The sequence below is a fragment of the Equus quagga genome, chromosome 6, assembly GCF_021613505.1.
Source record: "Equus quagga isolate Etosha38 chromosome 6, UCLA_HA_Equagga_1.0, whole genome shotgun sequence".
NCBI lineage: Eukaryota > Metazoa > Chordata > Mammalia > Perissodactyla > Equidae > Equus > Equus quagga.
The window spans coordinates 102,979,258-103,006,240 of record NC_060272.1 but is presented as its reverse complement, the minus strand read 5'-3'; the positions used below and the strand labels follow the sequence as shown (position 1 = coordinate 103,006,240).

The following is a 26,983-nucleotide window of genomic DNA, read 5'->3' as shown; positions in this document are numbered from 1 at the left end:
AGGAAGCTACCTCTGCTGTCTGGGTAAAGTGTGTCAGAATCTAAGATATCCCAGAACTGGAGCTGGTGTGGAATGAACAGGGATCAGCAGTCATTTTGGCCAAAGACATGGGGAAATGGAATGTGTGTGACCTAGTTCCATTGTTCCAAATTTGATAGTTGGAATCTGGATAGCTTTTAAGTCTTCACTGTCCAAGCAGCCCTCTCATCACCTAATGTGGTTTTGGCTACATGGGTGTTTTAAAAGATCACTTAAGAAGTCATTTGACCTTGGTTTCCCCCCAGATAATTATTTGCAATTGTTGGCCCCCAAGAGTGTTGGTTGGTTGTAAAAAATGGTAGATAAGAATTGCTCCCAAGAGAAGGGCAGCTAGGTATGGTTGTGTAGTCAGTGCACAGCATAAAGGCACACCTCCCCCCTCCACACACCTAATGGGGGAGGAGAAGCTGAAGTCCAGGGCAGCCCAAAGGAAGGATGCTTTTCTGTAATTTGTCCACCTGTTTGTAATTTATATAAGGGCATGGTATGGACTAGCTTCTGCCCCACTCAACCACTTTTGAACTCATGCTCACAGCTAACTCTATGACTTAAACAAAGAAAAATGGGTAATTCTAGGTAATTTTTTTCATGGAGAGATATGTCTGTCCAATCCAAATTTTCTGCTTTATAAGCTGCATGCTTTTCTCTACAAAATATGGTTCAGATGTTACACAGCAATATTTTTACCTTGAAGCTTTCCAGATAAACCGTTGGGATTTCCTGTGGGAGATAACATCTGAGTTAGGCTTGCAGAGTCTCTTCCAAGCCTATCCCCTCTCCAGGTCCACATGCTTGGTGTGGTCAACTGACTGGAGATGCAACATTGTACCAGATTTCAGGGCCATATGTTGTTTTCCCCTGGAACTCATCCCAAGTCGGTATTTGACTAGGTCGGCTGCTGCCAAAGAACTGTTGGTAACGTACAGCTCCTCCTTCCCCGCCTGGCTGCAACATGTCCTGTGGTCTCCAAACGAACATCTGGCAACTCCGCTCATATTTAGCAACTTGCAGGCTTCCCTGCACTGATTTACACAAGGGCTTAAAAAAAAAAAAACACCAACACTCATTTATCAAACATTTATCAGATACCTACTCTACATGAGGCTCTGTGCCAGTTTGAGGGACCGTACAAAATATATAAGATATTGTCCAAATGTTTCGCATCAGAAGCAATGTATGACTATCAGCAGCTTCCTATGGTTCCACCTCAGATTATGAGCCTGGTGTCGGAAGACCTAGACTGAGTCCCCGGCTCCTCTGTTAACTAGATGTTACCTCGAGCAGTTTTTTTTTAACTTCCCCTTTCTCTTCAGGAAAGGCAGGAAGTGGCCTGGATGACTCTGAGGTCCTTCCTTCAATACCTTAATGGTCTAAACTGATCAACTTGGAAGGCGTATTTTATTGTCAAAGAAGCCCCTTTGGTGGGAAATTCAGAGAAGATAAATGGTAACAGATCCGTGAGTTTCCCAGTGATTTCAGAGGTCGGGGCAAAGTTCTTAAAATAAAATGAATCTTAATTTTGCCTAATTTAAAACTAAAGAAGTATGTACCCTTGCACCAAAAACCATTACTATTTAGCCTTTATTAAGAAAGCTTTTGCAAAATCTGGGAAGTTGGGCAACTTAGCGCATAGCACCATTTTCGTTAAAAGTTTAACATAATAACAATAATATTTATATAGTGATTTATAATTTTCAAAGCACTTTTCACATATATTCTCTGATCTGAAGTTCACAAAAAAACCCAATAAGCCAGGCTGTATTATTTTTCATCCACTTCTTAGGAAACGAAAGCTTGGAGAGCTTAAGTGACTTACTTAAGACCACCAGCTTCTAAGTGGCCAAGCCAGAATTCTAGCCCGGGTTGTCCAGTTGTTGTTCCTGTATCATTTCCAAACCGACTCTCTCCATGAACAGCAGGCCAAAGAGGGGGCAGATCTGGCGAGGAAAATAAATCTACGTGATAACTAGCGGCAGACTGGGGATTTTCCTGTGGAGATAACTCGGGGGAACGTAGTCCTATAACAATCCTTCACTGGGACAAAGCTGCAGAGGGCCAGACCCCACCCTCATCACCAAGGCATGCAACCACAGGCTCTCAAAGGGAAGAAAAATGCTAGGCTGGAACTGAAGTGCCCTTTCGATACCCCCACTCTGTAATTAACACTATCTCCTAATGGAAGAGGGCATCTTTTTCCCTTCTTTGAGCTTGTGGCTGTTGTGTCATCCTGGACATTCTGGCTACTCCTAGTATTCTGGGACTACTGGCTACTACTCCTACTATTGCTGCTGTGGCTGCAGAGGCTCCAGGGAGGGCTTCACTGTTGCTTCAGGAACTCCTCAGGAGATTGTGCTAAAAACGATTCTTGTCAGGTGGCTCAAGAGGAGGTACTTCTGATGGTTCTGCTGTGGACAAGACCCTAGGAGGAGGCTCTTAGGACTCAGCAGCGAGATGCTGTTAACGAGCCGCCCTGTGTTGTGGTCCTCCTAAGATCCCAGTCTGACAGCAGTGTGTGCACAAAACCTTAGATGGTAAAGGGATCTTTCTTAAGACTGACATGTAGTATAGTGAATCAATTGATACATGAACCCAGAGAAAAGAGGCTACTACAGTGGTGTCACATTTGGCTACACATCAGAATCACCTAGAGAGCTTTTACAATCCGGAAGCCCAAGTCACACCCCATACAAATTACATCACAAAGTCTGGGGTAAGGGCTAGGTATCAATATTTTTTAAAGACCTCCAGCTGATTCCAATGTGCAGCAGAGTTTGCAATTAGTGGGTTTATGATTTGTCTGAGCTCACATCTGGGGACAGGAACCTCCCATGGTCAACTCCACTGTTTTTAGCCAAAACTGACCCTTGCCCTGACAATGAAGGATGAGTAGATACAGTATCTTTCACAACTACCCTGCAAGGTACATGCATTAGCCCCATAGCCCCAGTTCACCGATGGAGGGTATGAGTATGTTTGCCTTTGGCCTGTGAGTCCTCCTTAAATGTGGAAGGAGGTGTTCCAGTGGTGCTCACTCCAGTTTTTGATCATGTAGTAACATTCATTCAACCTTACAGAGGGCCTACTGTGTGCCAGGCGTTGTCCTAGGATATGGTGAATAAAGAACATGGGCTTTGCCCTCCCAGAGCTTAGGAACTAATGAAAGACCAAAGACGTAATTCAGCCATCCTAACCCTTCAGGGTTAAGGCTGTGATGGGAACTTATTGTATTCATTTGCACTGGGCCTTGTTTCTTCGAGAGGATTTGTGGCAGCAAAAACACACATAATGAAATTGTTAGAATGTAAATAAGAAACAGAAATCAAGATTAGGGAAAATATAAATAAAGTAAAGAACAGAAGAAGGAAAACTCATAGTTATGCAAGTCATAAAGATCCACTTGGGCTGAACCTCAAATTTGGCATTAAATGTCCTGGCAGCCATATTGAAAAGGGAACTATGGTGAGTTAGAAAGTTCTAATTGTGAGAAAGGCAAAAGAATACCAGTTCCTCAGGGAAGGACGGGCTTTCCTAACACTTGGCTCTTGAGGAAATATCTCATGTGGCACTTCATGCAATCTCCAGCAATATTCCTATAGTGACTGCAAAAATGGATTTTATAGGACAGTGCTTTGTAGACCCTGCAATAAAAGCGAGGATATAAAACTAAAATGTAATTTAATAAATCCATTTCTGTCATGAGTAGGTGGTTAGAAGTAAGTTGACTTGGGCCCAATCTATGTCCAGATGAATCTACGGCTAGATGCTGGAATACCTGGGGACTGGATGCATGGGACACCCTTGTGCCAGTCTTCATGATTTCTCTCCCCTGGGATTTTGATAAGGCAGATGGTTATATTTTCTGTTTTCTGGGGTAGGGTTGAAGGGTAAGTGTTCCATGTTGTGGATAATGTAATGGTTTAAACCATGGGTCAGCAAACATCTCTAAAGGGCCAGATAATAAATATTTTAGCCCTTGTGGGCCAGTCTCTGCCATAGCTATTCAGCTCTGCAGTTATAGCACAGAAGCAGCCATAGACAATACATAAGTGAATGGGCATGGTCATGTTCCAGTAAAACTTGATTTATAAAAACAGGTGGCCAGTCAAATTTGGCTACAAACTGTATTGCCAACCCCTGGTTTAACCTAAAAAACAAAAAAATTGCAAAGTATAGTATTGGTATTCTGTTGTTGGACTTACAGAACATTTAGGAACTGGGCAAGCTTTGGTCAGTGGTGACTTTGGCCTCATAATTTAATTGACAGTAGGTGATGATACATGCTGGAGAGAACATGGCTCATGTTGAGGTTGCAAATTCATTAAGTTCGTTGCGGGAACATGCAGAACCCAAAGCAATGTAGCTATTCACACATGAAAGTGACATTCAACAGACGTGGAACTAGGGTTGTTGCAGCACAGAACTGGGCTGGGTCTAAAACTTTTTTGTTCCGTGTGGAGAAGGGGAATTGTGGAGTTCCTCACCTGGAGGTCTCACAAAGTAACATGGATTCTCTGTTAAGATCTCATGGTCGGTTTCTTAGGAAAGAGAGATGATGTGGGACTATTTCCAACAGGCTGATGTGTGCTGTGCCTCCTTTACCATCTTTTCAAGTGCAAAATCTATTCCAGGCTACCAGGGGTAGATTCTGACCAGTTTTCTATGAGTACAGCCAAAGATATGGCTACCCTCAGGGACCAAAAATAATATGATTTACTGTAAAAAAGTTTTAGTTATGAGCTGATAACACATGTTGATGGTTTGTTATGGCCTGAATTCTTAAAAACCTCTCACTGGCTGTAAACTAATCTGGGATTATTAATTAATTAATTAATTAATTACACTGTGTAATGGGAGCTACCTTAAAGGATTGAGGCTGGGAGGTCATCAGAAGAGGTCGCCTCAAGTGGTTTGCAATCTGCAACCACAGGTGTTTTAGGGCTCCAGCCTTAGCTATTGCTTTAACCAGCTGATGGCTAACCCGTAGTCCTGAGCAGTGAATTATGTACTCATGTGTTCCACGTATACTGACAATGGGGTGTAGGCTTAAACAGAAATAACAGCTTCACACACCTTTGTAAAAACTCGACTGTGAATGCAGTTGTGGAACCTTTGGGGCCTTACTGTCAATTTGAACATAATTTGGTATACAATACTTGCTGGATAGTAGGGAATTGCTTCATTTACCTCATTTGGAATTTTATAACTATTCACTTTTCCAGCGGCATAAGGTGGTTAAGAAAATGGTTTCTGTTCATTGCAATGCAATTACAACGACCACTCTGGGTTTATGGAGAGCAAGTCCTCTGCCTTGATCTTCACATACCCAGGGCTTAGGCCGGGACCTGATCCATAAGGGCTGTTCAAAAATGTTTGCCCAGTGAATGAATCCTGGATAGCATCATCCTGTTTGCAAAGCTAGTATCATAGAGTGATGGCTTGCCAGGAAGGGGGATGGCTCTTTGTTTGTTACACAAATTGTGGCAGACATTGAACCACTCCAAAAGAAACTAAGACTTTGTTTTGGGATTGGAACAAAATATGCCCACAAAACTTAAAAGGCAGAAAGCCATTCAGATGGAATCATAGTGCCCCCCTGCAGATGAGGGTGGGGTAAGGGATTGTCGGATTTGTAAGACAGGTATGATATTTTTAATAACGGCTCATTCTTAACAACCAATATTTAAGGCCAGAGAAGTTTCAAGGGTAAATTTCTTAGGGAGAATGTCTGATATCAACCTTCGGCTGAACTTTGACTTCAGCTTTTTCAGAAAAAACAAGTGACGAGACCTATTACTTTGTTCCTGCCTTTCTTTCCTCTGGCCCCTGCCAGTATGCTTATTTATAACACTGACTTTATCAGTTCTTTTAAGAAAACAAATTTCCTTCAACAGAAGTTACAATATAGTCTTACGGTCTTGTTTTTCAAATATCCCTGCCATTAATGAGAAGAGATGCACGGAGAATGGAGATATTCTGAGCCAAAAACAAGTTAATAATAGGCAGCACTGAAATGCTCTGCCCCTACTCCACCTGGCGGTCAGGTCTTACAAGCAAGAAGGAAGGAGAGAGCCAAGAGGGTGAGGATGGACACAGGAACACTCAGAACCCAGCTGAGGCTCCAGTCCTGAGCATTTCGTCGTTGGGTTCCATTGCTACAAGAGGACTGTGGGAATGAGGAAAGAAACAAAGAGAAGATGAACTTAAAGCAGAGCCTAACGTCACATGAGGGTAACCTCAACATGGAGAATTTGTCTTACTGTAATAAATTCTCTATTCAGCAGGTTTGCACCCAGCAGGTTTATAAGGGAATAACTTTGTCCCCAGGGACATTTATTAAACGTCATCTCATCCTTGTTACTCCACCTCTTTCTGATTCCCACATCAGCAGACCAAGGGAACTGAGCATCTGTTCATAGTTTTGCTTCTAACCCTATCCCAGCATTAACCACAAGGCAACAGAAATAGAATAAAGAGACAAATGGATAACTTTAAGTAGCTTCTAGGTTAACCTCACTGTTCTGCTTCAGTGAGTGTTGAGAGCCAATTATAACTTGTCATGACCCCGAGTATCTTTAGATTATAGAAATATGCTGATCTCCAAAGTAGGTATTAATTATTCTTACCTGTGTATTCATTTGTTCACTGATCCATTCCGGATGTTCTTGGTCTCAGGGCCTGAGGATCGTTTTCTCAGATGCGTCACGGCTCATCTTCCGGCTCAGTTCCTCCAGCGGCGTGCGGGCAACCATCAGACTGTATGCAGAGAGCTACGAGAGGGATCCCAGCGGCCATGACCAGGAGCCCCAGGTACCAAAGCCAAGCTATGCTCCAAGCCCTGTGTGTCTCATCGCTCCTGACAAATATAGGGAGCCCCTGCGGGCCTTTAGTGGGGGTGATTTTACTTTCTGGAAAATAAATTCCATATTGATAGCTCCAGCTGAAGGACAAGCTTGGAGTGACTCCAAGAAAATTGCATTCATTCTTTACAGTGTTTGACACAGAAAAATTGCTGTCTAGCATCTCTGATAAGTTTAGACGAGCTTTTTCTGAACAACTTGCCTCTCTTGACTGTTCTGCAGTTTCTTAATTGCGGTGTCATCAAGAACAGGCACCTTGTAAAGATAAGTTAAGGAAATTTTGAGTTAGAGTCAAACTAGTCAAACTCTTCGGAACTTGACTATGCTCATGTAAATAATGAATCTCCAGGTGATTGGAAAACTGGGTCAGACCATGGCCTTGAAGTGCCAATATAGATGCTACTCTGGGCCTCCCCTCAGAGAGTGCTGCAGAGCCCACCCTGAGGGGAGACACTGTGGCTGGCCTGAACTTCAAGTTAAAGGAGGACACCAACAAGGCTAGGCTGGCCTGTGTTTGGCAAAGCCCTCTCATGTTGTCAACAATAGAGCTAAATAAGAAGTCACTGAGGAAAATAGTAACTGGCACAAGTATAGGCCTCCCCATTCCCATATTCTTTAAAGCTCCAGGCAACATTAATCAATACCAGAAAGGACCCACTACAATGTTGGGGACTTCCAGCCACGCTGCTGGTTGCCTCTGCCCCTTTGGTCTTTACTTCACCCTGGGTTTTGAAGCAGGGTCCTTGATGAGATGATTCCTTGGGATGAAAACATTGGTTCTGTCTGCAATGCTTCTTTTGTGGAGAAGTAGAGAAACAAAGAAACACTCACTGCTTCTTATTTTAGAGCTGCTCGGAATTTCTGCTTATAATTTGCCATAGTTGTGTCCTGGACGGAATAAGATATTAGAGAGGGTTTTCCTTGTCAGTAGTTTAGTGTTTTGTTTTGTCTTTTCATGGTATTTTTCTCTGGAGAGTCTCAAAGAACTTGAGAAAAATAATGCCATAGATCCCTACATCTGACTGTGTAACTAGAAGATCTGTCTGGAGTAAAATCGTCCCAGATAGGGAATTAGAGGGCTGGGAGGCCGAGAGTTCTTTTCAGGGTCACCAAGAGCGTGAAGGGGCAGAGCATGAGGCCACCATCAAGCCTTTGGCCCTTCCTTCTCAGGATCACAGGCTTTCCATGCAGGGACGGGCCACGCTCAGCCAACATAATTTTTAAGTGAGCACATTTCACCCAAGATAGTACCAAATCGTGCAAGAATTGGAGGCTAACCCGCTCTTTCCATATAAAACTCTTCTACGTCTCATGTTGGGAATAGAGATTAAAGCAAGGGCCTGAACGTCCAGAGCTACGTACAGGGTGAGGAATGATATTCCTGGCCGCACCAGCTCTGACTCACTCTGACTCGAGGCTATTTTTTCTCAGCATTTTTTTCCCTATTTGCACGGGGTCAGTGGTTATGCTATTTGTATTTACCTTCCGCATTGATTGCAGCCGTATGACATCTGGGCCACTAGACAGGTGTGAATACAAGCCTATGCTCATATGAGTCCATTTCTGAGGTGGTCCTCAAAAGCTAAGTGGTGCCACTTTTTTGTTGAGGCTTCCTTGGAAGCCGAAATCCTCCACAGGCCTACTGCTAGAGGGTTGTGTGTAAGTGTATACTTCAATTCGTGGGTAAAGAAAACGTAAGTGACGCTTGTTTTAGTCGCCATTACTGTGTGTTTTCCACCCTGTTGGTTTAAAGAGTTTGCCATTTTGAATGGTTGGGGAATTCCTTCATTGATAGGACTTTTCTGATTGCTGTTTCCACCTCTTTTAATCATAAGTTTTCCCAGAGCAATTAGCACATGATCTAGCTAAACATTTTATATTAAAATAGGACTTATTATTATAACACCATACATCCTTGCTTCACCAACTTGAGCTATTTTGCATAATACGTTTAAGTCAAGATGTAGGCAAGATTTCAAAAGACATCTAAATCCCTAAGGAAAGGGAAGGAGATTCTCCCATCAGGCCTAGCTGAACTATACTCAGGCACTTATGTTTTACCATCTAGGACCACCTGCTTTTGCCTTCAAAGAGCTCAGGGAGGAAAAGGCTTTGGTTAGCTGTTAACAGAGATCAAAGATAAGGTATTCCCCTCAAGCTGCTCATGTTATTACTGACCCAGGGCCTGGCAGGGACACACCAGCTTGTGTTGCTTTCTCAACTGCATTCACCTTTTTAGCTTGTTGTGATTTGCAGCTCGAAAGCAGGGAACAAATACTCACCCTCCCCCAACACCTCTACGTACTCAGATATCCGTTAAAGTGCCTCTCTAATCTTCGGAGGTCCCACTGATGATCTTATGCCAATTCAACAGGTGTTTTTTATTGTTTTACCCACCCTAACTCAATACCCATCTACATTCAAGTTATTCAACCCGAGGACTTGAGCGTTCCCTTCAACTGGCTTATCAGCATCTGGCTATTTGACTTTGCACATGAATAATTTCTTTTTCAGATACTTTAAACACATGTGAACAGAACATGTTTTTAGCATTTATGCTGTCGTTGCCTCGTAGAAGTATTCATTACTATCCCAGTGATGCAATTAGGAAAACTTGTGATACAAACTATATGTACACAAGTCTCTACCCTGCTTATAGATTTTTCCATTTGGGTCTGTTTGTATAACAGAGATATACTATTGTTTTAAGTTGATGTCAAATAATTTCTTACTGACATCCAAAAATAGTTTTTGAAAATTCTGTCTATATGCGCCTAGGGATTGGTGGTGAGGGGAGGAAGAAGGTGAGGAAGGCTCTGATAAGAGGAGAAGGTGTTGCCTTGCCCTCACTCTGTGTTCCCTGGTAAATCAAGAGGGAATGCTTCCAAGGCCTATTTCTGGAAGATTACATAGTTTTAAAAATACAAGATTACTTTAATTTTACTGGCAATCAGTAGGCTTTCAACGAGCCCTCAAACCAGCTGGTAATAATTTGGAAAAAGGGATGAGCCAAAAGGATTTAAATTCACAGGTAACCAGAAACAGTCCAGTTGTTTCCGTTTTCTTTCCCACCATGTTCATTAGCAGGGCTGCTAAATTAACTTTTTATTCGCCCTCTTTTTCTTGTCCGTTTGAGCCTGAGGGTGGAGTTGCTAATGAACAATAAAAGATCCAAAAGGAAAAGGAAGGAGAAATTTTGTTAAGGACTGGGACAATCACAGACTGATAATCAGCTCCTGGCTAGTCAACAGTTGGCTTTGGTACTTAAGTTGCAGGATCTATGAGCCCCCGATCCCACCCCAGCTCTGGAAGGAGCCCAATGCTCCCCAGTCCTCCTTACCATTGAGGAAATTTAGGTGAATATTTCTGATAAGCTGTACCTAGAAGACTTTAAGGACTAGTCTCTAAGCACCAAGACTCCCTCTATATTTGTTTCCTCTGTCAAAAACCAAAGGCCATCTGGGGCCAGCCCCATGGCCTAGTGGTTAAGTTCGGTACTCTCCACTTTGGTGACCTGGATTCGGATTCTGGGCAAGGACCTACACCACTTGTTGGTGGCCATGCTGTGGCAGTGACCCACGTACAAAATAGAGGAAGACTGGCACAGATGTTAGCTCAGGGCCAATCTTCCTCAAACAAAAAGAGGAGGATTGGCAAGAGATGTTAGCTCAGGGTGAAACTTCCTCAGCAAAAAATAAAAAACAAACCAAAAGCCATCTGTCATGTTGCTATACTTTTGAGAGAGGGGCACTAATAATAGTTGAGACCATCCCCAATAAACCAGGACATATGGTCGCTCTAGTTACACACCTTCATGCCATCTGAGATCTGCATATCTCTTTAGAGATGGGTTTCCAAGAGCACCTGCAATACAAACCTAGCCGTACGGAGGGAACATGCCAGGAATGAAGGGGTAGATCAGTGGTTCTAACCTAGACCACACATCAGAACCACTCGGGGCCTCAGTAAAAATATCCATACCCAGGCCCTACGCCCAGAGAATCTACTTTATTTTTCTGGGGTGGGGCCTGTAGTTTTAATCAGCTTCCCAGATGATTCTAATTAGACAAGTGCCTCTCAAACTAATGTTCGCATTAATCAACTGGGGATCTTGTTAAAGTGAAAATTCTGACTCAGGTCTGAGGAAGGCCAGAGAGTCTGCATTTCTAACAAGCTTCCAGGGGATATTGTGCTGCAGGTCCAGGAGCCACACACTGAATTGCAAAGAAGCCCTAGCAAGCAGGACCTTGAATTCTTTAAAATTATAGAAAAGGCCACACTGTTTTTAGTGCCCTTGCACACACGGACCACTGACCTCTAGGCTCTCTAGTTGTCCGTTGCATTCCACTTGACTGTCTTTTAGGCATCTCCAACTTGACATATGCAAAACTGGACTCCTGCCAGTCTCCCCCTATTCTGCCTCACCCCCCAAATCTGCTTCTTTCAGTGTCTTCTTCATCTCAGTAAATGGACATTCCACCCTTCCAAGTGGTTTGGCCAAAATCCTAGGATTCATCCTTGACTCCTTTTTGCTTTCTCTAATAACCCACAATCAACCTGAGCTTCAAAACACAGAGCCTGACCTGTCTCACCACCTCTACCGTTTCAACCCAGGGCCAAGCTACTGTGCTTTCCTGTAGATTATTAAGTAGTCTCCTAATTGGTTTCCTTCCTTCCACTCTTGCCCACTCCCCACCCACACCCTAGTCTCAGCACGGCAACCAAAACGATTTTTTAAAAAAAATGTTAGATCACCTATTGCTCTCCTAAAATCCTCCAGTGGCTGCTCCATCTTACTCAGAGAAGAGAGTTAAAACTCTTACTGTGGTCTCAAACGCCGTACTGGAAACGGCCCCTTTCTCCCTGTGACTTCATCTCCTACTTTTCATCCTATTTCTCTCTCCACTACAGCCGTTGTTCCATGAACATACCAAGAACACTCTGCCTCATGACATTTACAATGGCTATTCCCTCTGCCTGGAATGCTTTTCCCTCTAATAGCTGCATGGCTTCCCTTCTCACTTCTCAGTAAGGGCTCCCCTGTCCACCCTATATGAGCCCTCATGGCTTATCTCCCTTGTCCTGCTTTACTTTTCTCCATAGCACATATCCCCATCTCACATATATATATTCACTCATTTATTTGTTTTATTGTCTCTCTCCACCCAGTAGAATGAAAGCACCAGGAGACTAGGACTTAGTTTTTTTCATGTATCCCCAGTGCACAGAATACCCCCTGGCATATGCTAAATGTCCAATACAGTTTTGCCAAATGAATGAAATAATCAGTGTTAATTACTTCCGAATATCTCAGGCTGAATATATCACACAGGAAACTGAAATATTCTGTAGCAGTATGAACCTGGGTGCTACTGTCAGGAGTTTTCCCAAGATTGAGAGTTTGAATAAAATCAGTTGCCATTTTTAAGGTCCCTACTATGTGCTGGGCACCATTCTAAATACTTTAGCTTTAGATACATCCGTTGTCTCATTAATTGTTCCAATGGCCCCAGAGTAGAATTGTCGTCCTGCTTTTGCAGGTGAGGAAACTGAGTCAGGGAGCCATTAAGACCCATGAAGCAGATAATTTCTGGGTTGGAGATTCAAGCTAGGTCATATAGCAAAACACATGTTGTCATGTTAATGCTTGAGGTCCAGAGGAGAGAGAATTTCTTCTCACCCGTGCTTGAATCCGAGGCTGCACCTGGAGCTTCATTGCCTGTGACTTATCACAGGTTTCTCACATCTACCAATTCTCTGATTCTTGGATACTAATTGGGTGCCCAATGGTTTAATTCAATTCTGATACTAACTTCCCTGTTAGCACACACACAGTCCCACAAGACTGCCCCCACTTCAGACACCAGCTGCAAATGGGGTGCCCAGGCTGCCCACATGTCTGCCCATTCGACTACCAATTCGGGGATTCCCTGATCCCTCCCTCAGGCTCGATCACTTGCTAGAATGACTCACAGAACCCAGGGAAGCACTTTACTTACCACCACTGGTTTATTATAATAGGTTCAACTCAGAAGCAGCCAAATGGAAGGGATGCATAGGGCAAGGTGTGGGGGGAGGGGTTCAGAACGTCCACACCTTCTCCAGGTGCCCCACTCTTGCGGCACCTTGAGGTCTTCACCAACTCAGAAGCTCTCTGACCATGTTGTTTAGGAGTTTCTATGGAGGTTTCATTACGTGGCATGACTGATTAAATCATTGGGCTTTGGTGATTGAACTCAACCTCCAGCCCTTCTCCCCCAGAGAGGTTGGGGGTGGGGAGTGGGGGGATGGGACTGAAGGTCCTGGGCTACAGCCCTGATGCTGAAGCTCTCTAGGGGCCCACGGAGAGTCACCTCGACAGCATAAAGTGAGGGATGCTTGAAAGGGGCTTATGATTAATGAAATACACTCCTGTCCCTCTGGAAGCGCAAAGGATTTTGGAAGCTCTGTGCCAGGAACCAGGGACACAGACCAAAGATATTTTTTTATCATACCACTCTTATAAATGTGGGTAAATGTGAGTGCTTTGAAAACAACTAGTTTTCCTCCCCTTAATTTGAATTAGCAATGAATAGGTTTTTTAAAATTATTAAAAGAATAGCATTCTAAATACATACTGGTATGTTTTATACTTAATAGGGGATCTGAAGTGAGTGGTTAAAAATTTGGAGAATAAAATTAGAAATTGAGATAATACATCTGGTGCAGAAGAGTTGGAAACAGAATGAAATTCAGAAGTGACACATAAATGGACATTGATTTAGGCATTCAATTTTCATGACAAGTTGAAAATGTATATATATGTATATATAAATGTGTGGCACACGTAAGTATGTGTATGTGTGCATAGTATATGCATGTATGTAAATACACACGTATATGTACATATGGTTTTGGAATCACACTAGATAAGGAAATATCAAAAACTTATTATTTAAACAAAAATCTGCATAGGGATGTATTCGTAGCCATATATGCAATGAGAAACATGAGGAAATCCTTCATTTTATTTTTGTCCTCAGAGTTTAGTCTGTATTGCTGTAATCTGGACATATGGGGGAGGGTGGAGTGATGTAGAGAGAGTTTAGAGAAGAAACACGTGGTTAAAGGGTTGGGCTGTAAGCTCTATGGCCGAGTTAAAGAGCTGGCTCATTTTGCGTGTAAGAGGCGTGACCTGGAGGTCTTCAGGAATTTAGAGAATAATATGATGCAGCGAAAGATGACCAGCTGTTCTCCATAACTAATGAATATGTAATTTGAGGAAATAAACTCAGGCTGAACTGGAAGGGGTTCAGATTGACTGTTAGAACAATTTCTCAACTGGGAGGCCTCCTACCCAGTTAAGACGGCTGGTTTGCGCTTTTTTAGAAGTCTCTGTGACCGCATAGACTCAAATAATTTTTAAATATGGGCAAGAGTGGAAAAGACAAAGCAAGATAATGTCTCAATATATTCTTTAACCTTAAAATTTTGGTTCTGTGACTATTATTTTTAAAAAAAGAAAGAAAGGGAACAAACAAGGTGTGGTCAAGTGGGTTAGAGTTCCCTCTAGTGACGGAGAAAGGAATTTAGGACAGCTGTGTTTTCACAAATCAGTCACTTGGAGCTGAATTAAAGCTGAGAAAGAAGCGAAGATGTATAGGTTTTCTATATTTTTACTCATTTAGGCAAATTACCTCTTAGGGAAAAAAAACAGGGCAAACAATCGTTCTTTTCTCACTTAGATATTGAAGTCTGGATGCACGCTCTGCTCTCACTATGGATTGTTTTCCCTGGAACTGAGAACGCTTCCCGGGCCGGTCATCTGACAGTGTGCAGAAAACTCCTTTGGGCTGGGAATTGGGCAGATGTTTCCCAGCGCCTGTGGCTATCACAGTCCAGGGCTGTTTAGAGTGTTGATGACAATGGACCTTTCCCTCAGCCTCTCTAGAGATCAAAAGTCCCTTCAAGGTACTGAGTGTGCACTGGCTCAGCATGGGTACTCACCATGTCCACCCACACTGTGGATGTCCTAGGACTCTAGAGAAAGCGTGGACCTTGATGACAGCTGACTGCCACTGTACACCACTCATGTCAATCCCACAGACACATCCCCCATATTGTCAGTATATACAAGAGAGAACTGGGGCCACCCCATGGCTGAGTGGTTAAGTTCGTGCACTCAGCTTCGGTGGCCCAGGGTTTCACTGGTTTGGATCCTGGGCATGGAGGACATGGCACCGCTCATCAGGCCATGCTGAGGTGCCATCCTACATAGCACAACCAGAGACACTCACAACTAGAATATACAACTATGTATTGTGGGTCTTTAGGGGGAAGAATAAAAAAAAAAAGAAAAAGAAGATTGGCAACAGATGTTAGCACAGGTGCTAATCTTTAAAAAAAAAAAGAGAGAAAACTGTATTCCAAATCTTGTAAGACTATCTTGTCATTGACAATTTATCCCAAGAACCTAGTGACCTTAAGAAGCAGAAAAGCTAAAAGTTATGCCTTGATCCTGGCTTTAGGTCAATTTGGGATTAAGGTTTACAGACTCGAAGCCCTGAAATGATTATATTTCCCCTCCCCACTTCCCCATATGTAACTCAAAATAAAAACAAAAATTAGCTTTAAATATAAACGTAAGGACATCTAACAAAGCTTTGACTTTTTTCCTTATGATGCTATTTATTTTGGTGTCTCTACGAAGCACATGCTTAACCAGCTATTGGTTAACACAGCACTATTTATGAACACAAATCACAGAGTCTTGCTGGATCTAGTTTACTCAGGCTGAAAAGGGAGCACAAATGAATTTGCATTAGTCACAAAAGTACAGAGGATCACTGGTCATAACTCCTCTCCCCAGATGAATGGGTCTGACAAGCTGTGGCCAGTACAGTCTGGTTTCCCAGCATCCTCTTGCTTCCAGCCCAGATGCACAGCACAACTGAGTTTCCATGCCTTTCAGTAGAAAGCTACCCAAGGCTCCTGGACTGGCAGCGAGTCAGGCTTTCTTTGAAGTAATGCCCTTCTTTGGTGGATAGTAAATCATTTGCTTTGCTCTAAATGAAAGCGTATCTTGGCAAGTGAATACTGATGGGGAACGTGGACATTGGCTGAAACCTTCAGACGAGGGCTCTGGGCAGACCATGCACTCGAGCAGCATTGGGAGGATGAGGTGTTGCCTGGGCTCCCCACCACGGTCATGCTTTTTCCCGTGGGGAGCACAGGCCATCTGGGAAGAATGTGGCTGTGTTTGCTCTCCTGTTTGCTCTTAGCTAATTTTGAGTTTGTCGTCCTAATTCCAGAATGAGAAACCCTGCTTGAGATGCAGGTAGGGGACTTCCCCATCCTTTGTTTTTGCCTCCCAGGAATGCTGGGAGGTGTGACAAACTCTAGAAGAACAACATTTCAATACCAGAATGCTTAGGCCTTGGGCAGGAGAGCAGGCAATGAAAGACTTATGAAATTCATATGTGTCTTTTTTTGGTTTCATTTCTAAGTATTTTTGCTGGTAGAAATCATCAAGTGAGGCATTATTTGGTAGGTTGAGGCTTGTATAGTTCAAACTTAATGATATGGGGATGGGAGGTAGATGAGGCTAGGAAAGTGTTTTAAAATGTAGGTTTTATTATTATTCAGGTATGCTGAGGCCAACAGATTGGGAGATGACGGCCATTGAAAAGATAGCTTATTACTCACAGTTCCTGAGAGGAGGGGGCACACCATGCCATGCAGGGCCACGTGGGGAAGCTCCAGGTCAGTTATGGGGCAGAAGCAGTGGGAAAAATGTGGAAAAGAGCTTTTATTGTGGTTTCCATGGGAAGGAACTGGTGAGGCAAGTTAAGAAGGTTTAGATTAACTAGTTGGAAAAATTTCAGCAGGTTCTGGGGCATAGGGGCTATCTCTAGTTGCCTGGTACCTGGCCCTGGGGTGATCAAGACAGAGAAATAGTGACCTGAGTGTGAGAGCCCGATAAAGGAGGTGGCTGGGGTTTGGGCTGTGGTTGGCCAGTCTGCATATGAAGGCTGTGTTCCCGTGGGAGCTGTTTGTTATCTCTAGGAATTAGCCAGTCCTGGGAGGGACAGTCCCTTCCAGTGTCAGCAAGGACCAAGATGTCAAAGCATCAGAATAAGAGACATGCTTAATACAGACAGGAAAAGACGAAACCACTGTCATTTATTCAGGAGGATAAAATTATTTGGGAGCACCAAGATTTTGTTTTTCACAAACCATTGAAGTCAAATGGCCCACTGTTCAAAGGTTGGGCGTTGGAATCATACATCCTTGGTCTTTTTTTTTTTTTTTTTGAGGAAGATTAGCCCTGAGCTAACATCTGCTGCCAATCTTCCTCTTTTTGCTGAGGAAGACTGACCCTGAGCTAACATCCGTGCCCATCTTCCTCTATTTTATATGTGGGACGCCTACCACAGCATGCCTTGCCAAGCGGTGCCATGTCCGCACCTGGGATCCAAACCGGCGAACCCCAGGCCGCTGAAGCACAATGTGCACACTTAACTGCTGTGCCACCGGGCTGGCCCCCATCTTTCATCTTTAGCCCAGTTCAGCCATTCTCCAGTTCTGTAATCTTGGGTAACTTAATTTCTCTAAGCTTGAGTTACTTTATCAGTCAAATGGGGATAAGAAAACTTTTTATTTCATAGGGTTGTTGTGATGATTAAATGAGATAATTCATATAAAGTGCTTTTAACAATGCCTAGCACAGAAAAAGTGCTCAATAAATGTTAGTTGTCATTAATAGTATTGTTCTTGCTGCTATTTTTGTTAATAGTTATGTAGACCAGTTTTCTGATCATATAAAGGTCAAAGAGTCTCAGACGAATTAGCAATTTGTTTTAGAATGGCATTAACCTGTCTTATCTTATCTTCTCCCCTTAAATTCTCAGAGGGCCAACTGGATCTATGGGAGGTGTCTCAAGAGAACTGGCAGCTTCTAAAGATCTTGGTCTTGTAAGAGGGTCTCAGGGTCCTTGTGACACAGTTTTCTAGATATACCATACGCTACTGAAAGATTAAAAAATGAAGTGAGATTCTCTACCCGTCTCTCCATTCTCCTCTCCTTCTCTCACTCCTCCCATCCTTTAGAATCCTTGGAGCCTGTGGAACAAATTTGCTGCCCTCCTGGCTTGAAGCAAGAGGTACTGAGTTGGCGTTGTTCAATAATCTTATTTTATCCAAGAAAATGTGCAATTGGGTGGTTGTTCCCAGCTCATTTGCCAGAGAGAAAGGATTTAAAGACTAGAGTGGGTGGGAGACCAAGGGTAGGCTCACTGAAGAGAGGATTTCTGGAGTCTCTGTTGCTGGTTGTGAGCATGTGCTTGCTGGCTTCCAAGTGTTAAGGGCAAAACATTAGCCCAATGGAGTAGGTGTTGGCAAGCTTTTTTGGTAAAGTAAATATGTTAAGTTTTGCTAGCTGTATTAGTTTGCTAGGGGTGCTGTAACAAAGTACCACAGACAGAGTGGTTTAAACGACAGAACTTTATTGTCTCACAGGTCTGGGGGCTACAAGTCCAAGGTCAAGGCGTTGGCAGGGTTGGCTCCTTCTGAGGGCTGTGAGGGAAGGATCTGTTCCTGGCCTCTCTCTCTGGTTTGTAGATGGCTGTCTCCCTCCTATAACTCTTTCCATCATTTCCCCTCTCTGCCTGTGTCCAGATGTCCCCTTCTTATAGGAATGCCGGTCATATTGGATTAGGGCCACCCTAACGACCTCATTTTAACTTGATTTCCTCTGTAAAGACCATATCTCCAAAGAGGGTCACATTCTGAGGAACTGGGGGTTAGGACTCCAACACACGAATTTGAGGGGACACAATTCAACCCATAACACCAGTCATATGGTCTGTGTTGCATCTTCTCAACTGCCGTTGTAGCACAAAAGCAGCCACAGACAACACGTAAAGGGATTAGTGAATTTATTTACGGGCACTGAAATTTCAATTTCATATAACTTTTACATGTCACAAAATATTCTTCTTCCAATTTTTTTCCCCCAACCATTTAAAAATGTAAAAACCATTCTTATTTCACAGACTCTACAAAATCCAGGCAGTGGGCCAGACTTGGCCTGAGGACTATGGTCTGCTGGCCCTGGCTTTACAGATTTTTGAACATTATGCACAATTTCTGATTACATTCATGAAGCATACATCCAAATGAGCTCGGCTAAAAATACATTTTGTTAAAGGTAAAATTAAATTTGTATTCATGTGTGTTTATACATAGAGAGAGAGATGAATTTTAAAGTTTTAGAAAACAATATCGAATATCTCTGGAAATCTCCAAAATTGGCCTTCTGAGATTGAACCCCATGGCTTTTGATTGCAATGAAACATGGAAGGAAAATGTCTGAGAGACCATTTGCACTCATGAAATTGAATTCTTTTTTCGGGTTTTTGGTTTCTTATAGGAAGTTTCCTTCTTTTTTCTATTTAAAGCAATTGCCTATGAATGATTTTCAGATGAGCAGTGCTATAACTATGTCGGAAGAGAAAGGAAAAACATTAAGGAAAAGCTCATGGAGAAATGGGATGGAAAAAGGAAAGTGTGAGAGAGCCTGGTGAATACTTGGAATGCATGCACATTAGAATGCAGCTGTACAAAGCCAGGGAGCGCCTGGGCATTGGATTCTGGTGTGATTGCAGCTTCCAGGAGTTGGTAACAAGGCGCCATCACATTTCAGATGCTCAAACCCACTCCCCAAGGGAGCCTCACATCCCTTGGGAGCAACAAGTCTGTTGTTGCTTTTCATCTTTGTTTGCTTTTAGTAGCATTCTCGAGAATTACAGTTAGGGTGCTCAGTATGGTGGTCAACGAAAGCTAAGACACTTTGATGATTTACTAAGATTTTCCAGCTGTACATTTTATACTGTCTTTGACCCTTGAGGGCATTCTGTATTGGTGACTCAAGCCGCTGACCCTGATTTATATTAGCATAATGTGTCTCATAGTAATATTGCACAGAATTTGCAGTCATTATGAATTCATCGTTCTTTTAAATAAGATTCAATAAAAAGTTTAAAAGCAGATGCAGTTTATGCTGGTTTCATCAGCACTTTAAACTCTCGCTACCCAAAGGGTCATCCTTGAACCAGCAGTGTCCGCATCACTGGTTGCTTCTTAGAAATGCAGAGTCTCAGGCCCCATTCCAGACCTACTGAATCAGATTCTGCATTTTGGCAAGTTCCCCTGGTGATCTGCGTGCACATTCAAGTTTGAGAATTCCTGCTATGATGACCTTCACGATCTTATTTCCACCTCCACTTAGGAAGATTGACTTTCCCTCCAGACCCGATAAATCCCTCTAATGCCAAACCACTAGGAAGCATTTATAGGGGTGACTGGCCTCTGCTATTCCCTCCTACTTCTGGAAAATTACCCAAAGTGCAGAAAATAACCCCGACAAATGTCCCAAGACCTTTGAAGACCTGTTTCTGCTTCTCAGAACAATTAATGAAAAGAGAAACAAGAAAATCAGTTTCACTTTGCATCTCCATAGAAACCCTACCTTAACACCAACTCCTCAGCGTTAGACTGTGTTTTCTTCACACAATTATACTAGCCAAGCTGAGAGATTCAAAATAACCTGGGGATGAAGTAGAGAAAGTTCTAATTTGATTTTACCAACATAGGAAGGCTTGCTAAAACTGGGGTAGACAGTCTAGCATGACTTCAATTACAAGGTAAAGGTCAATAATATACTTAAAATACTTAAGGGTTATACGGTAGCTGTGTCTTAAAGGCAAAATCCACAGAAGAGCATGTTCTTTTGTCAAAAGCGGAAGAAGAGTGATTTTCACTCACTGTGTAAAATGTGTGTTAACTGTCCATAAATTCCACTAATGATCTTGATATGCTGGGGAAGAATCTCCTTTCGAGTAGAGGGCTTATTTCAATCTTCTTAGGGTGCTTCTCCTGCTGTACTGCCTCTGCCATCTGTCTCAGGCAGCCCTCACAGCAGAAATTCTCTCTCTTTTCAGTTTGCTCTTGCTACTTGTGCTCTGCATAGCCATCTTTGCTCACTAATTGCTTTAGAAACTGATACACCCTTCAGGAATGTGTTCCAAGTACAGTGACGACTGTTCCTTCTGTTTTCAGCAAAGTCTTGTCCAACTGCAGTCTGATTGCCTTCCCTCCAGCTGGAGAGATGGGGCCCCAGGGCACAGAAGCAGAAAGGCAGGCCAGCTTTCTTGGGGCGGTGAGCTTCCGCTGACTCAGAGAGATCTTGCTTCTGATTGGAGCCTCGTTGGGTATCTTTCACTCAAAGAGCTGAGAACGCTTCTGATATCCTTAATCTTTTTTATCTGATCTTCCATCAGGAAAGATAATAAGAACTCCATTTTAAGGGCAAGGAAGCAGAAGCCAGAGGGGTCGTTGACTAGCTAACAGGTCAGCCTGTTGAGGCTAGAATGCTGGTTCTCTCACTTCCACCCCACTGTTCTAACAAGCCACATTTCCTGCTTCAAGATGAACAAGAAGAATGTTCATTAGCATGTATCAGGTGCCTGCCTATATATGGGCTAGGTAGAATGCTATGTTTTGTGTGTGTTACATCTAATTCTCACCACAATCCAATGTGACAGGTACTTATCTATCCATGTTTTGCAAGTGAGAAAACTTTGGCCCTGAGAATTTGAATGGCCTATTATTTCTAAGTAGTATAGCTGGTGTTTGAATCTAGACTCCAGTCCCAGAGCCCTTGGTCTTAACTAGGGTGCTACACTAGGTGCAATCAAAAAATGTGGGGATGAACACGCGCCTATGAAAAATAAATTAGAGCAATCAGGGTGCCCATCTTCAGTCTGGCAACCAGTAATACACCCAACCCGTCCTCTGAGAGTGTTCTCAGATGCAATCCTTGAGCCCCACGATTCCAGAGTAGTGGGAAGTCTAGTCTCTCTTTCAGGCTTCCTACCCCATTTACGCCCTCAAATCCTTTCCAAAGGGTTGTCTTCCCTTAGAAGGCTGTACCCTCTAGAAACTGGGGAATCCACAATGCTACCTGCAATGGGTTACATCAAGTGGAGCTGCGGGGTGGCAATTGTGGGATGTGCAGAGAGACTGTTAACTTTTCCCCTGGAGGAGCAGTATCACACCCCAGAGTGGGCCTCCCCACGGGTCGGCCTGAAAGGAGATGGTGGGGTGGGCCTCTACCATCTGGCCACTGAAGATCCGTGCCTAGAGCTTGGCAGTTCCTCAAGGCAGGAGAGGAAAAGAGCCCATTCTCTCAGGGCTCTTCCCAGCCAGAATGGGCTGGGGCCTCAGCATCTCTGCTTTGTGGTTTCCTTCGCAGAGCTGCTTTGCCAAGCTCAGGCAAGCTCCAGTGTACCCCCGGCAGAACTGGGTTGAGAGGAGACAGTTACTGAGTTATCGTTTGTGCCTTAGTCATGGTCAGCTCAGTCCATGCTGAGAATTTGAATCTCAGGGAATAGAGGTTGGGAAGGGTCTCAGTCCCTTTACTCCCCAAAAGTGTTCTGGGCTCCTCACACAACCCTGCCAGCCCTCCCTCATAGTCTTTAAGCTCCTCATAGTGAGAATCTCTATTTCAAAAAAAGAGAAAATTTAAATTAGAATGTCCAGATCCCTGGATATGTAACAATCCAGGTAAAATGTGTACTCAGTAATATTGAGATCATTTCACTGCTGCTACTACATTATTGCTGGTTCAGTGGTAGCAAATTCAGATGCCCGTGAAGACAGGCAGCCCATCCTCGACTGGGCTAGTTTAGATGGCAGAGCGTGGTGGGGACTCTGGTGACATTCACTCTCTCCACTTACTGCCTTATTTATATGTGAGCCCAGGGTGCCAGATTTCCTGGATTTTCATGTGGAATTTGATTCTTAAGTATTGACAGGAAAATGATAATGGAAGAAAACCCAACCCTGTGTAAAGGACTTCTAGTTTCTAGTAGTGGTGGACTAGGTGATTCAAAGTAACCCTCCCTCTGAAAAGAAAAAAGATGAGAGAAATATATGAAAGCATCAGCGACTAATGACCTTATAAGATGGTAACATGACTAGGAAGGAGGTTGGAGCTCAGGCAGATGAGCCAGGGCTCTTTCTAGCCTTGTGCATTTGCCTGTCCAGGAGAGATGCTTGCTGCTTCTGCTGAACTACATGGAGTGTAGGTGACAGGTGTCAGGTCCAGGGGGATAACCTGGTCTAGTACCACCTTCCTGTGCCACCCAAAGGGCTAACCAACGGAGACAGCTAAGAGGCAGACCTCAGTGGCAGATTCATGTGTCAGAAGGAAAATTGCTTCGAGTAAAGGCCTCACCAAAGGCAGACAGCCTGGCATAACAACACTGTTCTAGATTATGAACTTGAAGGGAACCATTCCAAAGGTAGAGTACAGACTGTAATCCAGCGGGTTATAAATCCATGGCTTTGAACTGCTAGCTCCCTCACGAGTCTCGTAAAAGGACGTGAAGGAAGCTACTAATATCCTAGGTCTCAAGTTATTTCTAGAAGTAATGTTTCAAACAAAATGCCAGCAAACAATAAAAGATTACAAGGTACTTGAAGAGACAAAGCAACATGCACCAGAATCAGTAGAAAATGTAGAAGAGAGGGGAAGAGATGTGAAGGGCACAGTGAGGTCTAACACAATTTAATTGGAATCTCCAAAGGAGAGGAGAGAGTGGCAAGGGTATAAGTAAAACTTGAAAAGATGGTAGCTGAGGATTTCTCAGAACCAATTAAGGAGATCAGTCCACTGGTTCTAGAAGCCAAAGCAGGCTAAATAACAATAAATTCACATCTAGACACGGCAGACTAAAATTGCAGAAAGTCAAAGACAAACACCAAAAAAAATAAAATAAAATCAAAGACCATGTTGTTTGATTGACAACGAATTTTCCAACAGCAACGTTGAAAATCAGAAGATTGAAATAAAGTAACTGACAACCTGGAAACTATCTTTCTAAAATGAAAGCAAAATAAAGACATTTTTAGACCAAAAAAAAAAAGAAAGAGAGAGAGAGAGAATAGCCTACCAGCAGACCCACACAAAAAGAAATTCTCAAGGGTATTCTTTAGTTAGGAGGAAAATTATCCCACATGGAAACTCAGAGAAGCAGCAAGAAGTAAAAAGCAAAGAAAAGCTAGAATTAGGGGTTGGTTTATAAGAACATTGGATGTATAAAACATTAATAATGTCTTCTGGTGCTAAAAATATTTATCATATTATAGAGAATCAAAATATACAACCACAATAGCTATAAGCACCATGAGAGGAGCTGTGGTTAAGGAATGCTTAGATCCTTGCACATCTTGGAGGAAAGTAAAGGTATAGATCATTATTAGACTTTAATAGATCAAGGATTCACAGTGAAATTTCTAGGCAACCGTCACAAAAAAAACAGTAGAAAAAGATATAACTTTCAATCTAAGAGAGGAAAACATGGAATAACTTTAAAAAATCAATCCAAGAGAAGAAAGGAAAACAGGTAGGTCAAATAAAAAGCATACAAGATGGTAGATTTAAACACAAATGTATTAGTTATTACTTTAAATGTAGATGAACTAAGTGCTCCAGGGAAAAGACAAAGTCTGGATTATTTAAAAAGATAAACATAAGCTCATTATGAGACACGTCTTAAGCAAAAATACAGAAAATTTGAAAGTTCAAAAAAAATAAGAAAAATGTATATACAAATAATAGCCAAAAATCTAGTTCCATTAGTTTCAGATAAAGGTCAAAAATATTGCTGAAGATAAATAGGGACTCTTCAAAATGACCAAAGGTCTAATTCTCCCAGGAAAACCCAACAATTTTACATTTATGGAGCAAAAAATTGACAGAACTTTAAGAAGAAATAGACAAATCCACAATTGTGCTGGAATATTTTAACACCCCCTCAGTAATTATTAGAACAAGTAAACACAAAAATTAGTAACAGTGTAGAATATTTGACGAATATCATTAACATGCCTGATTTAATGCACATGCATAGACACTACACCAAACAACGTCAACATATCGATTCTTTTCATGCCACAGGGAACATGTGTAAAACTTAACTATATACTGAGGAGTGAACAATTCAGAGTATTCTCACAAGGGCATTTAAGTAGAAAGTATAACAAAATGGTTACAGAAAAGCATTTGATAAAATGCAACATCTCTTCATGATAAAAATTCTGCAAATACGAATCAAAAGGAAATCGTTTCATCTCAGAAAGAGTATTGCTAAAGAAAAATCTCGAACATAGGCTATATGTGCTGACTGTATTTCTTGCTAACTAGGGAGAACAATCTGATGAGTTCGTTTAGAACTCAAATACGCTAGGGCTTCAGAAGTACAAGCATTAGCTTTATATGTAATTCAAGTGTGTAACTTTTATCCGCTTCCCTGTGATTGGGAAGGGATAGTTTTCAAATAATGTACCTGGAACACAGAAACCTTTTACAGTAAAGGCATGAAGACAAGTATTTTTTAAACTTTCAGAAAATGAAAACTCTTCCCTCAGGAGAAGAGCCATCTAGGATAGTGAGACCAGCACAGCTGTGCGGTTCAAATGGCAGTACTGACTGGGCCCAGAGCTAGCTCTGCCACTTACTGGCTATGTGACTTTGAGCAAGTAATGTTAATGTACTGCCTCTGAGCCTCAGTTTCCCTATCTGTAAAATGGGATAGTACCACCTACCTCATAGACTATTATAAAGATTAACTCAAGACGTGAATTTGGATTAGTGCTTGGCCCATAGTGGGTACTCAGTGTCAGCTGTGAAAAATCCCTGAAGAAGAGTCAAAACTTCAGAACCCGAGGCACAAGCTATGGATGAGGGCAAGAGGAAGCGCTTCGGTTTCCTAAGATTTTGCAAGCCAGAAAATCAGTTCTCTGTCTCGCTGTGGAGCCAATTCTGTTGCCTGTGACCTAAACCCAGCCAGGAAACATAACAGCTTCTGGCTTCCAAGACAGCTTAGGCAAGAGCAGGAACGTATGTGATGTGCATCCGTGCCAAGTGCATATTTAACAGGGTGAGGCCTCCCGACAGCCTTCAGGGACAGAGCCGTGAAGGCAAGGCTGGGGACGCTGCTGGGGGTTGTGCTGTTTATTCATCTAACTACCTGGTAACAACTGTGTCAGCCTGTTTCTGAATGCTGTTCTCAGCTGTGGACTGCATGGAGGAGGAGGACCCCTGCCATGCGATGATATGAGAAAGATCCCTTCTTCTATGCTTGTTGACGCTATTTGTAAGACCATCTCTGACATGTGGCTTAGTGGCAATTTAAGGGCAGACAGGGTATGGCCTTTAGATCTGAATTCTAATTGCTGGCCCACAGGGAAAAGAGCCAGCCAAACAGAGTCTATGTCTGAGAGTTGCTTTGATGCCTGTAAATAATTAGGCAATGAAAACATCATAATTTAAAACTGACTGGTGACATTTAATAATAATGCTGTTCGTACCCACCATTGATTGTTTACGGTGTGACAGGCACTTCGCTTAGTGCTTTATATGCTTTGTTTCATTTCATGTTTAAAACAACCCACTGACGCAGGAACTATATTAGCATTCCAATTTCAAAAATGAGACACAGGTTAAGAATCTTGTCTAGTTAGTGCTGGAGGTGGAATTAATCCCAAGCTCAACTCATTCATGCGTTCAATTCGTGCATCTCCCATTTCTCTTAGGCCCTAACTTCTTTCCCCACCTAACACATGGTCAAGTCATGGGTCAGCCCAAGCCCTGTTTGGTCATGGGTTGCCCTGAAGGTGCTCCAGTGTTAGTCCAATTCAATCACTGGTTTGTATGATGACAGCAATGTTTATACATCCTCCCTCTGTGCCAGGCACTGCTTTATGAAGTGCACCTTTTTTCATATAAGGAGAATTAAGGCTCAGGGAGGTTGAGTAGCTTTCTCAAGTTGCACAGCTCAAAAGGGGTAGAGCCAGGCTTTGACCCCAGGCCGTTTTTCTTTAGAGTCCGTGCTTGGCACCACTATTCTACACTGCGCCTTCTAGAGTAAGTAGCACAACACCTTATCAGAGTGGTCCAAGCCTTTGTATGCATGAGAATCACTTCCGGAGCTTGTCCGGGCTACACATGCCCTGCCTGGTCCCTAGATTCACTGAAACAGCAT

General features: G+C 42.8%; 1 protein-coding gene across 1 annotated transcript in view; it reads left to right on the top strand.

The window, feature by feature from the left end:
* PGM5 (phosphoglucomutase 5) overlaps positions 1-26,983 on the top strand; it is a 168,336-nt gene that overhangs the window by 131,901 nt on the left and 9,452 nt on the right. Inside the window, exon 10 of the mRNA XM_046664680.1 lies at positions 6,712-6,846. Coding sequence (XP_046520636.1) covers positions 6,712-6,846 — 135 coding nt within the window. The remainder of the gene's footprint in view (positions 1-6,711; positions 6,847-26,983) is intronic.